The sequence below is a fragment of the Cyclopterus lumpus genome, chromosome 15, assembly GCF_009769545.1.
Source record: "Cyclopterus lumpus isolate fCycLum1 chromosome 15, fCycLum1.pri, whole genome shotgun sequence".
NCBI classification, from domain to species: Eukaryota; Metazoa; Chordata; class Actinopteri; order Perciformes; family Cyclopteridae; genus Cyclopterus; species Cyclopterus lumpus.
This window is the reverse complement of record NC_046980.1, coordinates 21,891,871-21,906,772: the sequence shown is the minus strand read 5'-3', so window position 1 is coordinate 21,906,772 and position 14,902 is coordinate 21,891,871. Positions and strand designations below refer to the sequence as shown.

General features: G+C 43.9%; 1 protein-coding gene across 1 annotated transcript; it reads right to left on the bottom strand.

The window, feature by feature from the left end:
* Window positions 1-2,883: 2,883 nt before the first annotated feature.
* vwc2 (von Willebrand factor C domain containing 2) lies at window positions 2,884-14,632 on the bottom strand. The gene is made up of 3 exons (XM_034552526.1): window positions 14,018-14,632; window positions 12,491-12,620; window positions 2,884-3,035 (listed from the first exon to the last, which is right to left on the bottom strand). The coding sequence occupies exons 1-3, from the start codon at window positions 14,630-14,632 to the stop codon at window positions 2,884-2,886; spliced, it is 897 nt and encodes a 298-aa protein (XP_034408417.1).
* Window positions 14,633-14,902: the final 270 nt, after the last annotated feature.

Sequence of the window (14,902 nt, the reverse complement as noted above, 5' to 3'; positions counted from 1 at the left end):
GCGTATGATGTTGCCAAGGGGGAGCAAGTAGGACGAAGAGGAGGGGACAGAGTACTGAACCTTAGGGGACAGCTTGAGGGACAATGGTCACACTTGGCATAAGGAATCCAAACAGTTACACTGATCTGAAAAAGTATATTAAAACGTAATAAAGTGACATATTAAAAGCTTTTAGCCTGCCACCCAGATGCAAGCGATGGATTGTGGGCCAGTTGAGTATGTGCAGTAAGTTCAACGGTCGTAATATAGTATGCAGTGTACAGTGTGAACACACTAGCTTGGTGTTATCCAAAAGGTTCTTTAATGGGCATCTACATTTTCAGGGCTGAATATTCGGATGATATTTCAGAACAAGAATTTCTCTTGAGGGAGTTACACATTAACAAACAGACCAGATCAAGCGAAAGGTTATTGAAGACGTTTTCTTTCTCTTTGAGGTCCTTTCCATCATTTTACCAGACACTTACAATCTTCACTGATCCATTTGGCCCGTATGGGTTACAGCGTTTCACAATCATCTCTCAAGACACTATGGGGGACATTTCATTTAGTGCCTTTACATTAGTGACTTGCTCAAAATAAGCCGTGTGCTCGTGAAGCGGTCAACTTCCTTTCGTATAGGCAAGAGTTGTGTGCATTTCAAAATGTATGACGCTTTAATTTCAAATTACGGAGCTGACCGATTGCTGTAGATGAATAATGAATTTCATCATTTGCTATAATATGAACACCCCTCTCAAGGCAGCAGTGTGCATTGTCCAGGACAGAACAGGGCAGGAGCCTAATTACATAACTACAGCATTGGGGAGACCGAGCTAATCTCCGATGGGTTTCTCCAACAGATGTGTCCAATTAATGGCCCGACTTTGAAGGAGTTTAGATGCGTACCACTCTGGGAATTTTATTTAAAAGTAAAAGACCCAGCCTCGTTTCTGATGAGTAGACGCCATTTTAATCACCACTTTCTTTTATCCAGTCATATACAGATATTGATCTTGAATAACTGGTGGAATATGAACTGATCTAAAGCCAATTGTGAATGTTAATGGCCAGGATAGAACAGATAGGGGTGATAGATAGCGTCCCTGTTGAGTCATTACTTCACTGGCTGCTTTGGACAATCGGACGTAAGGGAATATGATCTTGTACAATGAAAGAATAGACACCACACTGCAGTATAATTCCTCTAATTAGAAAGAAATTGAGGGACTGGGGGCACATCCAAGTAGCACTTCCTATTGAGGAGTGGTAAATAGGAGAGGAAAATCACACATTTATTTACCGCACAGATCCTGTTTCCTTTGAATGAGGAAGTTCGGTTTGAGAGGATCTCCACAGCCGTAGAAACAGAGCAGTTAAGGCTGGCCGGAGGACCTTAATAGATCCGTGCAGCCGCTCCCCTGCTGCTCTGAGACAAGCCTGTTGCGTAGCATGCGCATGCATTTAGGCTTATTTACCTCGATCCAGCGCACTGGCTGACAGGCACGTCTCACTGCTGGAGATGCCACGGCGTTGTTTGGCAACCCCTCGATCAAAGAGTGGCCGGCACATTGCAAAGGGTGACACACAGAGAGCGAGAGAAACCAAAAAATACAAAATGACAGGAAGAAACAGAAACAGAAACATTTGCATCCGTTTATTACAAGCCCGCCCTTCAGTGTTCATAACCTACACTTAAATTATTAATCGTGGTTTTGATCTGCTGGTCGATGGGGCCCTCTGGCTCTGCCAGACACTCACATTCATTACTCCTCACCCTCAAATTGAAGATGAAGTTATGGAAAACATGCTTCAAGTCTTATGACCTTTCAATTTCTAAATTTTGGAAGCCAATATTGATCAATGACATCCCTAGAGTGTCTAGTCTGGATTTTATCAATACAGTTGAAAATGCTTTTGAGACTATGTATTCCAGCCTCTTTGTTGATATTGTGATGCTTTTAGATATTGAAAACTTGACAACTTCTTAAATATTTACCTGAAGCTTTATCCTTTAGCTTAGAGGAAATGTTTTAAATATGCTTTGATTCCAAAGAGTGGATGTGCTCCCGTGTGTCACCTTCAAAGATTACCTGTGATTTCTGGAACACAAAACTGCTCCATCTCAATGTCATTTGTTGATTTCAAGTCAAATTGCGAAACATTTTATTGTCGACGTATAAAAAAAAAAGAGACTTACAGGCTGAAATGTACCACTTGAGCATTTACAGAGCCCAGATTGGCGTTTATTTGAAACACGAACACACGGGTACCAAGAGAAATACAAAAAAAAAAAAAAAGCACTTTCAAATTAAAACACTTTTGAACATCCAAAAAAGATCAAATAAATTTAGGAAAACAGTCAAAAGTCCTCTTGAATTTCCTTCTGTTTTTAACTCCGGATCGTCTACACAGCAAATGGATCGCACGTCGTCTGGTCTGCACTTTGGTGTGAGAGGGGCAGGTGTCAGGATCTGTCGACACCTCCAAAGACAGCTGTGTGTGTTCTATACATTCTGTTTTATTGACCTCTGGTCCAATACATTGCTTAATAAAATACACAGGCTATAAAAAATAGTTGTTCACTACTTCCGCATTAAAGACTCCTATATTTGTGTATATTAATACGTTATTTAATACATAGATAAATAGATATTCTTTGTGTGGATTATAAACTCTTTTTTTCTTCTTCTCTCTCTCAGTAATAGTGACTATAAATGCTGAGATCTCGAGGGCTGCGTGTCCGACCCTGACGTCCGGTAGACGGCGCGAAAAGGCCGAGAGTTCACGTGCGGATCGGCGGCCGGTGTTTGGCGTCAACGTGCCCTCTGACCACGCCTCTGACCACGCCTCTGACCACGCCTCTGACCACGCCTCTGACCACGCCTCTGACCACGGCCATCTTTAGCTCCGCTGGCACTCGTTCTTACTGCAGGTGGCCTGGCGCTCGATCTGCCACGTGCCCTCCTCGTATGTGCAGTAGCAGATCGTACACTCGTCAATCTTCACCTCTCGGCCGGCCGGGATCACTGTTGTGTCCGCGTAGCAATTTGGCCCTGTAGGTGGAAACGAGAAGAACAGGGAAATTATGGCTGCGAGCACGGAAAAAAAACAAGCCTTATAATAAAGTGGTGCAGAGATGATGTATTTGTGGAGGCCAACCCCAGAAGTTAGCGCCGCACTGGCCGATGGGAAAAAAAGTTCTGTGCCAAATAAAACGTTTATGACACTTAAAAAATAAAGTATAACAAATAAATAAAAATGTTTATGACACTTACACGTTTAGTTTGGAAAGGTGATCTTCACAAATGAAGTTTCTTTTAGGATTTTTTTTTTTGAAGAGCAGTAAAAAGCTAACGTGACACAACGAGGCATCAAGAGCGGACTAGTCTCCGTGATGACGTATCATTTAGCCACTTGTTAGCAACCGCCTTTTTAAAGGGGTGTAAAGGCTTCATACTTCAGGGGATGGATATTTACTGAGTGTTTTAAAATCTCTTAAGCTTGTGTTAAGGCATTTAACCAAAAACCCCATTAAAAAAACTGGGGAACAGGAAGTACAAAGATACTAACTCATCTCCGGGTTTTATGACTCATTCCTGCATATGTTTCAAAATGTAATCTCAAATTGGCCTTGCATATTTTCAATGTATAATGTACATTATGTTCAACGTATATCTTGATGTTATGAGCAAAATGTAACATTATTGAAGTTCCTAACATAACAAACTTTATTGCTTATGTCTTATTGCATCGTACGGATGCGTAGAATAGAAAAAGCATCCTCATGTTGGTGTCATGGAGGTTGCACTCGCCTGTGTTATTTTCCTGCTACTAGACCCACCGAGGACACTGTTCAATGTGTGTGAGTGCAGTGTGAGGACCAACACAACTCAAAGTCACATTCCTTTGTGCTGCTCCAAGGATCCCAATCATTTTGAAATCCATGAATTTACAGACACCCTTGTAAGTTTGGACGCAGGTGAAATATGAAATGCAACAACTTGCCAATTCTGCAGCTCTGTGAATGGAACATCTTGTGTTGTTTCTTTTCTTTTGTCAATAAACCCTGGAACACATGTTGACCCAGACACTTTTCATTTTCTTATTTGAATTCGTTCTGCTCTGCTATTTTATTGTATTGTGCATATATTGTAAACATGCTTGCTGCTGCTACAAACAAATTCCCCCCTGGGGATGAATAAAGTATATAACTATCTATCGATCTATCTAACAGTATTATTGCAGACGCTTTATTTTACATTCCCTCAGTGCCAGGGGACACTTTTTCTTTCATGTACACTTCATAACCTGTGGCACAACCTAATTATTGAGTGATAAAATATAAGAACAAATGACAGATTGGAGGCCGCAAGTTCATAAACGGTAAAAAAAACATGTTGCTATGGTGAAAGAATGAAATGTATCAATTATAATTAAGTATTCTAGTAATGCATGGAAGCGCTAAAATGCGGCGTTCTCTTAATATTACTTTGTAAACTTCAAACAACTTTCTCCGATGTGAGGGAGCAACAAAGCATCCGGTTGTAAATTCAGTAGCCGAGGACGGCAGAAAGTTACAGTATTTTAACCGCTCTGCCAGACTTCGAAGCTCAATTGTTAATTGTCTGTTAATTGTCTGAAAAGTGCATTTTAAACAAAGCATTCTCTCCAATAGCGAGCAGGGGGCGGCGACTCTGGTTGTAAAAATAAGTCTGATTGCATAGAAGTCAATGAGAAAATGACCCTACTTGTTATTGTAAACATGAGTTTATGGTATCCATCGCTAGTTTCGAGTCTTCTTCTACCTTGTGATTGACAGGTCGCTAACCAATGCGTTGTCCAGAATCAGAAAAATGTTATTGCCAATTATGTTACACATACAAGGAATTTGGATTGGTGCGTGACAATAAACGTGACAATAAACATAGCTAGCCGTAAAATGCAGAATATTTCCCCTTTCTGGTTGCCTAAAAATGTCTTATTGAGGGTTTCGGTTGCACTTCTGGCTGCAAAAAAACCCCAAGATGGTGACAAGCATAATGCAGAATATTTTTAATTGTTATTTTGTAATAATTACATACACTACTGGTTTTCATATTGTTTCTATTTTAGTCTCAGACACGACAAAGTGGTCACGTTTTATTAACTAGAACAGATTTGTTTATATATATATATATATATATATATATATATATATATATATATATATATATATATATATATATATATATACATATATATAAAAAGGATACCAGCAGCATTACCCAGCTGAATATTTCAGCTTTCCACAAAGACTGTTATTTTTGATGTGAAAATAAGAGAATACATTGTGGAACGAAGGCCAATGGGACACAAGCTAGTTGGAAAGTAGGACAGGACTTCAGTTATTGTTCTACTGCTACTTTTAGTCGCCACGTCTGTTGCAATGACCACATTGCCACATGGAGTTCAGTGCTGTCCGTCATCTCATCTTCTTTCTTTAAGATACGTTTCTTTAAGATAAGCAGAATGAACACGAGAGAGCGAATGCGCCGCCTTTCCGTTTCATCTCGGTGGGGAATGCTGAGCATTCAGAGAAAGGCGGAAACAAGTGGAAACAAAAGACTTCTCCTGGTGTCAGCGGCCGTTCACGGCATGATTTCATTCAGTATTAAACAAATGCGGATCACTTTTAACTAAAAACTGGACTTTTTAGGGGAAGAAGCAGTTTCTGATATCTGCCACGAATAAGCACAATATGTGCTTATCGGAAATTGCATTTTTTTCCATTGGCCACCGTTACCGTGCCCTTCAGATCACCACTCGTGGTTTATTGGAGGAGAATGTTCATGCTCCCATCGAGAATGAGATGCATCCGGGGATTCGGGGGATTGCCCTGCCCTCTTCAGAATTCGATTCACATGATTATATCCCCCACTGCCTTGTTCCAAGATTCAGACATTTAACTCAAGTTTTGTTTTTTTTCTACACTCTCAAATTTGATTCCATATTGAGAGGTATATCCAATGGCACGTAGATTGGCTGCACCATAAGTAAAGCAGACATCTTGCTGAAGGCAGTCTTACTACATACATCACTTCAAGGTGGGAATTGTGAAAAATAAAATAAAAATCAGGCACTCGTACGCAGTACTTTTAATATAGTTCTGAAGTGCACCCCCTAAGGATGTCTTTTTCTTTTAATCATTTTAGAGGAAATTGGATCTCACTAATAGAAATGTTGATCGGCCTATTACACCGTTGTAATATCTTTGGGTTAAGGTGGTTGATAAGCACTAAGCCACCTATCTGACAACATTGCGAGTGCTGAAGACCCCCTTGGCCAAGCCAAGAATACGCAATGTGAATATCCTCCTTGTATCACCTACAGCATCCTTTGGGACCGGGTGTGATGGGAATACTCGTGAGAGATCATAAATCATACATTATCTCTCAAACCGCATTGCAAAAATATAAACACTGTGGAATTGCTTCCACGACATCAGGTATAGCATAACAACGGTTATCTTCCTTCGACTAACAAGGTCTTGAGCCACTCGGTTGTATAATTAAGATGCTGATAAATGGGGAGTCTTCCCAATGCAGCCGCCGCGTTTTATTGGACGGCAGCGAGCAGAGGGCGCGTGCAGGCGCATCAATCAATGTGAGCAGTTTGCAGAGGCCTGTCAAAGCGTCAAGCTCAACGCATTTATAACCCTTCAGACGATCACGTGCACGCCCCTATCCGAATAACAACTCCGGTTGCTGTCGGTACTGATTCATCATCATTAACGGCATTTAGAACACAGTGTCACAAAATAAAAGAATGCTTGTATTGAGGAGATGCTAGGGGAGAGAAATGAGAAAGAAATAACCGTGCGCTTTACAAAAGGAATCAAAAGCGCTTCCTTCGGGGGGGGCTGGGCTTAACTCGCAGCCCATCACTCACGGTAGCATGACACTCATTTGTGTTAATTAATGCATGGCTTCAGAGCCAGTGCGCTTACTCATTGCGGTTGCCCTATTATTCTGCCATTCATATAACACCCACCTTTTAGTCACCGCTTCATTAATATAATATATCCTCGTCTCTCCATCACGCTGTCTTTCTATGCCTCTCGCTCTCTGTGGCAGAAAAAAAGCTTTTTATAAAAAATGGACTGTGCATGTGCACGAACAGTTGGACCCAAACTGTCACTGCAGCACGTCAGAAGTTGGCATGGGCCGCGTGTGAAAAGCATGGCCATTAGCACCTGTGGCTTTTGGCTCTGTAGCAGCGCCAGATAATGGACGGGGAAAGGAAGACGCATACCCGATCATCGCACCCCTTCTTTCCGAAAATGTTAAAAACATGCAGAGTGCCATTAAAAGGTAAGGTAATGGAGAGAGAAGAATAGCAGAAATCCCTCTTCTTAATGCATTTCTTGAGCACATTTGCATTATAAATGCAGAATAAAAAGGACCTTGCTTTGTGAAGACAGGAAGTGGGGGGAGAGCATTGCGGGGAGAGACTTGTGATTATAATAATATGAATGATTCCCTTCAGAGATGCCGTATGGAACGGGTGCGTGCTTTCAAATATGAATCGCTTCGCTTTCAAAAGCTGCAGTTTTTAATGAAGTGCCACCTCGTGCAAATGTTTCACTGTTGTGGCTGAACAACGCAGCAGCACACGAGCACGACTGCCATGACCGATGTCCGTCACCGAGAGATTTGTTTCAACCTCATAAACCATACACATAACGCTCTGATGTCCATCTCGTAGATCTTTTACTTTAGTCTTGTCAGTCTCCACATCTGTATTGTGAAAAGTGTATTTGGTCTGATTAGTGTTGACTTTTATTCGGAGGAAAATTCAGCGACCCAGTAGTACTCTAATTGTTACTATTACCTTCATTGTACGGACCTTTTCCTGTGGTGGCCATAACTCTGAAGTCCATCCATGGAAAATGACTTTTAGATAATAAGATAACGCTGTGTGGTGAATTAAATCAAAAGGTTCATCGTGTGAATTACTTTAAATGATGCAAAACGTCCTACTTTTCCCTTCAAATTTGTATTTTAAAAAAAACCACACACAAAAAAAAAAGATTACGCTCTAGTTATTATTCCTGATTACATAATGGCCGACAGTCATTGTGTAACATGTCACAACACACACAGCAGCTGAAGAACAAGATGCAGACGAAAAATGTCAGAATGAGTCTGTGTTTGTTTGACCCATCTATTCACGCTGAAAGAATCCACAAACTTTGTGCCATGTGTGAGCAGCAAGCGTGACCGTCTCGGCAACAGTAACGATGGGAAGCGGGGCGTAGCAACCAGCCTCCTCCATGTTGTCAGGCTTTAAAATCGACAAATACACAATTTCACATGCATATAAACATCCATTTGACTGAAGGTTTTATTGTGTGTCTGTATTCTTCTTTGAAGGCGCCCTCTGCCTCACGCCTCTCTTCCTTTAAACGAGTCGTCCATCCCTCTTGGCAACCGGCGTGCTCGTGTTGCTCCATTTGAAGTGGTTTTGGCTCGGGTTCAGGCTGTTCATCACATCCCTCCCAGATTAGAGTTGACCGTAACGTCTGCGGAGTCTTGAAGAGCACCGCTTGTTTGCTCGCGCGTTGCCAAGGCGATGCCCTGCTCCAGAGAAGGACAAGAGGGAGGCAGCCACGGCCTAGGAGGGAGGATTCTCCCGAATGGATTTATTATTATTTTTGTCTCAGCATGCTTAAAAAGCAGATCCTGCGAAAGACACAAGATACGCTTGGCTCAGAGTTGACAACAAACACTTTAACACCTATAAAAAAAAAGATGTTTCCCTCCTCGTTCTTTACATTAATCAACATCACCTGATTAAACTTATGACGGCGAGTGACAGATCTAAACTTTTCCAGTGCTTTGAGATAATGAGAAAAAATATGATGAGAACCTGCCTGCATTCACAGCTGTTCTTTGATATTCATGAACAACTGTCTGGGGTGGATGTTAGCGATACCTCTCACTTTCATCTTCCTCCCCTGGCTCTTCCCCGAGTGTCTCCTCGCATACAGGCTGAATGGCACATCTGAGACAGGCCGCTGTGCCCATACGCATTGATTTTGCATGCCTGAAAAGGCCAAGATAATGCCAGCGCATATTTGACGGACTAATCAAACATTGAAAATACCTCTTTGTGATTTATATCAATGAGGAGGAAAGCGGAGACGAAAGGAACCCGTTGAAGGAGAAACCAAATCTGAGTTGTTGTTGTTGTTTTTTTGTTTTTTTTATGACCAGAGCTGCCATCATCATTTCTTATCGCGTGTTCTTTTCCCGCGCTTTTTATACTCAGCGCTCTCTCATTGACTTGTTGGTGGCATTTTTTTTTTGCATCTGGATGAGTATTTAATTATTTCCCAGTGATTAGCTGGGCTTTGATGTGACACGCCGGATGCAGCGAGGAGGTCTCAACATCTGTCGACACTTCGAGCAACATCTGCGGACAAGACAAACAACCCCCACCCGAGCGGGCACTCTCTGACGGCCTCCAGCGACCTCATTCTGCATCCTCGGTATCTCACGTCGGCGAGATGGGAGTTGACAATCAATGCTCCTCCTTAAATCGAGGAGTCTTTTAATACCTGGCAAAGACACGTCATGAGTAAAAGACAAAGTGAAATCCGATGCGTAATCCCCATGATGTATATATATATATATATATACACACACGAGCCGACAGGCGATCTGTGATTTCATTTAGATTTATGTCTCAATTTACTTCTCTCGCGTCCCATTATTTGATCAATTATCCTCTCCGTAGTTCATTTGAACATGTTGTTTGTTTAAGGTGTCAAGTCAAGTGTGAAATGAAGTGCGTGCAAATGAAAGCACGTGGCACGCTCAGTCTTCAAAGAGACATGTTTTTGATGGATTTTTCTCTCCATATTCTCCAGCAGCCCAGCCGTGTGCAGAGTCTGACACCCACCAAGATGTTTGTTGATTGCAGAGTGTGTTCACACTTCCTGTTCACACACTGACAACCCCATCGGCCCTGGTGATCAAATTGGAGGCATAAATATTCCCTGCCCAATGAGAGGTTGTTCAACACATTCTGCTTCAACGATACTCAACTCGGTTTAATTAACAGCTCCGGTATTCACTGCTCTCCTGAATACATGGCAACAACAGCATGAGGCATAGCAATGAGGAGTCAACATGACTGTCACGAACCTGAAAATATGTTTTATTTTCCACATACAAATCTCACCTGCTGCTGCTTTAAAAAGCACTGTAGGCTGACTGCTGTGCAAATGAGGTGTAAATGCTGCCAAAGGCTATTCCTGCATCTTCATGAATACCACTGTACTCCTGTAGATTACTCAAAACGCGCCGTGCTGACAGTTTTGCATGACGATGTAGGACCAGAATTGTAATTTCTTCATTTTTTTTATCTAATATTTTGGGCTCGGACAATGTTACCCGAGGGAAAGCCACCCGAACACTTTTGTCATATTAGGACATGATATAAGATGGGTAAATTGCCCAGCCCCAGTCAGGAGCTTAAACTAATTTACTTTTAGATTCAAGGCCAATTTCTAATTCATTTAATTAATTCCGCAATTACGTGTTTTGTGAACTAATTAATTGACGAAGCCCCTGAAGCCTTTTCCTACACAGCAGCCAAAGCTCATAATGCCGTATTTAAAGGTGTCCGCCACGTCAAACATGACTTCTCAGAAACAACGATGCAATAAATCAAAAAAGAGGGTGACATCTCAAACCTATATAGCACTGTTCAACCATTCCTGAGACTCCTGTGTTTCTATATTGAGGAACACAGAGAATATCACAAGGAGGAAGAACTTGAAATGGGTTTTTACAGTTACTGCGGCTTCGCCCACTTAAAGGCTCTCCGCCTGGTTACAGCCCACGTATTTCAAACTACACATACTGAATGTACCGCGCCAGTTTACAAAGAGACACAAAAGCAATTGTGCAAACTGGTCTCATATGTGGAACATCAGCGTCGTGCCACTTCGACCCCAGAGAGCATTTCTTATTCAGACCGTGTTAGTTGCGGTTAAGTAACTTTGCGTCTTAAGTGTAGTGAGCTCTGTTTATTGAATGGTAAAATGTGGTAATCTTATGGTAATAAGGGACTGATGCCATCTTCCAACTGAAAATCTCTCATCGGCTGAATGGGCCCTGTGGATTTGGGACTTTGTGAGTACAGCTGCACACGCTCTTCTTCAGACCGCCACATCCGAGCACATACTGTACTGTACCTACATCTGTCTGTGAGACGGATGCACCGACGACTGTAACCCAGCTCCACCCCACTGGGCAATTCGCTGGGGGGGGGGGGGGGGGGGGGGGGGGTTGTGCTCAAACTCTGCACAAAGCACTTTCAGCATGATCAATATGTGCATTTCAAAAAAAGTGGCTGAACAGCAAAAAAAACATTCCCCAAGAGCAGGAGTCAAATATTAATAGATTGAGTAACGCTCCACGACTACCAATGTTTTGAACTCTTCGTCGCTAGAGGTTGTCTTGACAACTTCATTGCATGCAAACGTCTATAATGTTTTTAGACTAATGTGAAGGCCTTTTGTTTATTCCATCAAATTAGATGATCTTCTTGATGTATTTGTTTGTGTCTCTTTTGAGGATGAACCTTTTGTTGTTTTCTAAATCTCCCGTGTTCATCATTTAATGTGTTAAATGCTCAGTTCCAAACAAACGACGTGGAAATCAAAGTGTCTCGCTTGCATATTTACCCGGAAAAATATAACAGTGTTGTGGTTCTAATAAGCGGCTCATACGAACGAAGCATTTTTATGTGGAACGTGCTGTGCAGCTCGTCTCTAGTCGCGTGGGATGTTGTCTCCATGCAGGCAGCCCCGCGCCACTTCAAGATCCCAAGTCAGAGATACGTATCGCAAGTCATCGTTCTTTTTGCTGAAGGAAGCAATGTTGCTCCATTGCCATGTTGCATTAGAGTCACACCAAGAAAACAAGGGGACATAATCTAGGACATGCTGTCTGGAATCATTCGAAACAACTTCAGATAATCGACTCTGAGCCGCGGGACTCCTTCTTCTCAGGCGGGCCGAAGCCTTAAAAACCCCAAACAGGATCCTGAACCCTAAAAGATCTCAAGTCACTGCGCCAGACAGTGGCGAGACAGATTTGGAACTTCCGCTCCGGCTTCCGTCAGACAACCTGAGCAATAATAACGACGTAGAAATTAAGATTGAAAATATCGCGTGACAAAAAACAGGCCGTAACTGATTATCCTCACTTTTCACTTCGTACCGATCTCATTACTTCAAACATGCGATCTGACTGCAAAAAAACACTGCGGTGCAGCATGCTGCGTGCCTCGCGTCAGCAAAATGAGCATCGCGCCACCTCGCCCCTCGCCACTCCTGTTGAAGTGCCCTTGAGCACAAACATTTGACACTGGTCGGCTCTGAGTGGAGCTTATTCAGCAGCCGCCGCTGGAGTTCAAACCGCAGCGTTGCTCCAGAAGAAATGCTCTCTCCGCTCACCCGTCTTGCAGATGGGACAGCACTGGTCCGGCTCGTACTCCGGGTCCACGCACTCCGTCTGGGGGCAGGCCGCCACAGAGCACAGCACCTCCCCGCTCGGCTCACAACGGCACTTCTCACATGGAGACACCTGTCGGTAGCAGAAAAGAAACAAGTCATCGAAAGCCCAATAAACAGTTTGCACACGGATACACATAGACAAAGACTCTCTTTTCATTAATGACTTGTTATCTTTGTGCCTGGCTCTTTGTTTGTCTCAGTGTCTGTCTCTCTGTTGCCACTGCTTTGTCTCCCTGACACACACACACACACTCGTTCACACACACACTGCCTGTCTGGCTCGTACAGTATAATCGAGTGTGCATCCGATGTCAAAAAGCCACATCAAGAGGAAAGTCCCATCATTCTAAACTTCACTGCCAATGAATGCCTCATTTTAAAGAGGGCAGAGTGGAGAATTGAACTCTACTTTCCAATCAGGGGATGTGGAGAAATCGATAGCAACGGCAAAGGAAAGAGAGACGCTTCCAATTGTCTTGGTGCGTGAACAGAAACATTAGAAATGATGGGTTATCCGAGCCTTCCTGTCGGTCTGGAAATAGAAGTAATGTGGGACAAAAGCTGGGACTGATAGTATACAGTTTGAATTACATCCAGCCCCTCCACCCCCTGTGGAAGGCTTCATTTAGCAGCCGCTTGTAGAAAGGCGTGGACCTTTAATCCTAACAAGAGAGCAAAGGTTAATTCCGCCAGCGTTGCTGCAGATTGCAGTGGCTCGCGCCTCTCCACGGCACTCTATGTGAAAAACGGAGCGAGGCAGCACTCACTGCCCGAGAACTCAGCAATCAAGCATAATAACCTGCCTGTTGCTTGGTTTCAAAGCAGCCCCCACCCTCCTCCCCACTGCACGCCACAAAGGCTGACGTGTGCCTCCTGTGCAAGTAGTGCATTCTTTCAATTTCCCTCAGCTGGATTTGACGTTGAGGCGTCAGTAACACCGGGAGTTCGAGGAGGATAATGCCATATTAGCCGTGACCTCCTGCTGAGACTCTTTGGAGCATGAAGAGAAGCTTCCGGTGCTGGTGAATGTAGACGTAAAGCCAAGATTGTGGTGCGACCCTGAGCCGAGCCTTTCAAAGAGGTGTCAGAAGATAAAACATTAAAGATCTAGCCGGCCCGTCTCCGTGTGTCTCCTCACACCCACAAACGGAGTTGTACCGTTACTATAACTGGAACTCTATCGTGTGGATCAAAAAGCTGAATATGGAAACACTCTGCTGAAGGCAGGCATTGCTAACAGCCTCCGGTAATACACGGGCGTTGTGCAAAAAAAAAAGAAGAAAAAAGACAAGTGCTGACCTTTGCCATTATAAATCTGCCTGCTCGCTTGCATACTGTGAGGAAAGGTAACTAGTTTCTGTGTAGTGCCTGTGATAAACGCAACCGAGCACCCAGGAGTGTTCCGTCAGCAATTCTTTCAAGTTTGAGCATGTCAAAAAAATGAGTGAATGCGGTTAATGGGCTCACCTTAAACTCTTCCAGCGAGGCGTAGATTTTGCCCCGGAATTCGCAGTAGTTCTTTTTCTCCTTGCAGATCGGGCAGCATTGGCTGGTGTCCACTCTAACGCAGCGAGGGTGAAGCTTGGGACATTCTGGCTTGGTGCACAGAGGGCCCTCGTCTGTGCAGAGGCACGGGCACGTCGAAGGGCCCGGGGTGAACTGCTCGCCGATGGCGAACACAAAGCCGCTCTCATCCATGCAGCCTTTCCCCCTATAGTCTGGGTAGGCGTACTCGTCGATGGAGTCCAGGGAGAGGGTGACGTCACTTGTGGGGCCCTCGTCTATTTGGTTCAGGCTGTCCTGTTCTGTCCACAGCTCCTGGGGCTTTCCGCCCTTAGATCCTTGTGTCTGGGAGCTGAGGTTTGTCCTGTTGGGGCCCAAAGCATCGCTTTGAGCGTCGTATCCCAGGGGCTCCTCGGGGGCCTGCTCGTCCTGATGTTTGTCCTCCCTGGCTTGGGTCAACACTCTTTCCAGACGCTCTCGGCTGGCTGGCAAGGTCGCTATAGGGTTGCACTGAGCACCGCTAATCAGAACCCCCAGAAGAAAGAGGACTTCTGCTGTCATGGCAACAGAGTGCAGCATCTCTCCCCACCACCAGCGAGGTGGGAAAACACCTAGGCTCACATAACACACTTCACATCGCAGGTGTGAGCCAGTCCATCTGGAAAGAGAAAATTGAACTGGGGTTATGCGCTCAGTATTTTTGTCACTTTTTCTCCCAGGTGCGCGGTTCGTTTCATTTGGTCTCGAGGACAGTGTGAGAAATGTGTCTGACTTCCAAGCGCCGCCCCGTCGTGTCGAGCAAGCATCCCGCTGAGTGTGACGCAAAGTCTGTAGCATCAGTGAAGGGGA

What these genes read in the sequence shown, in the direction of transcription:
- vwc2 (XM_034552526.1), bottom strand. Translation starts at nt 14,632, where the DNA reads ATGCTGCACTCTGTTGCCATGACAGCAGAAGTCCTCTTTCTTCTGGGG. An exon ending in CCTCGCTGGAAGAGTTTAAG is followed by an intron (nt 12,621 to 14,017) that starts GTGAGCCCATTA and finishes TGCTACCGACAG; the next exon opens with GTGTCTCCATGTGAGAAGTG. An exon ending in CTGTCCCATCTGCAAGACGG is followed by an intron (nt 3,036 to 12,490) that starts GTGAGCGGAGAG and finishes TTCCACCTACAG; the next exon opens with GGCCAAATTGCTACGCGGAC.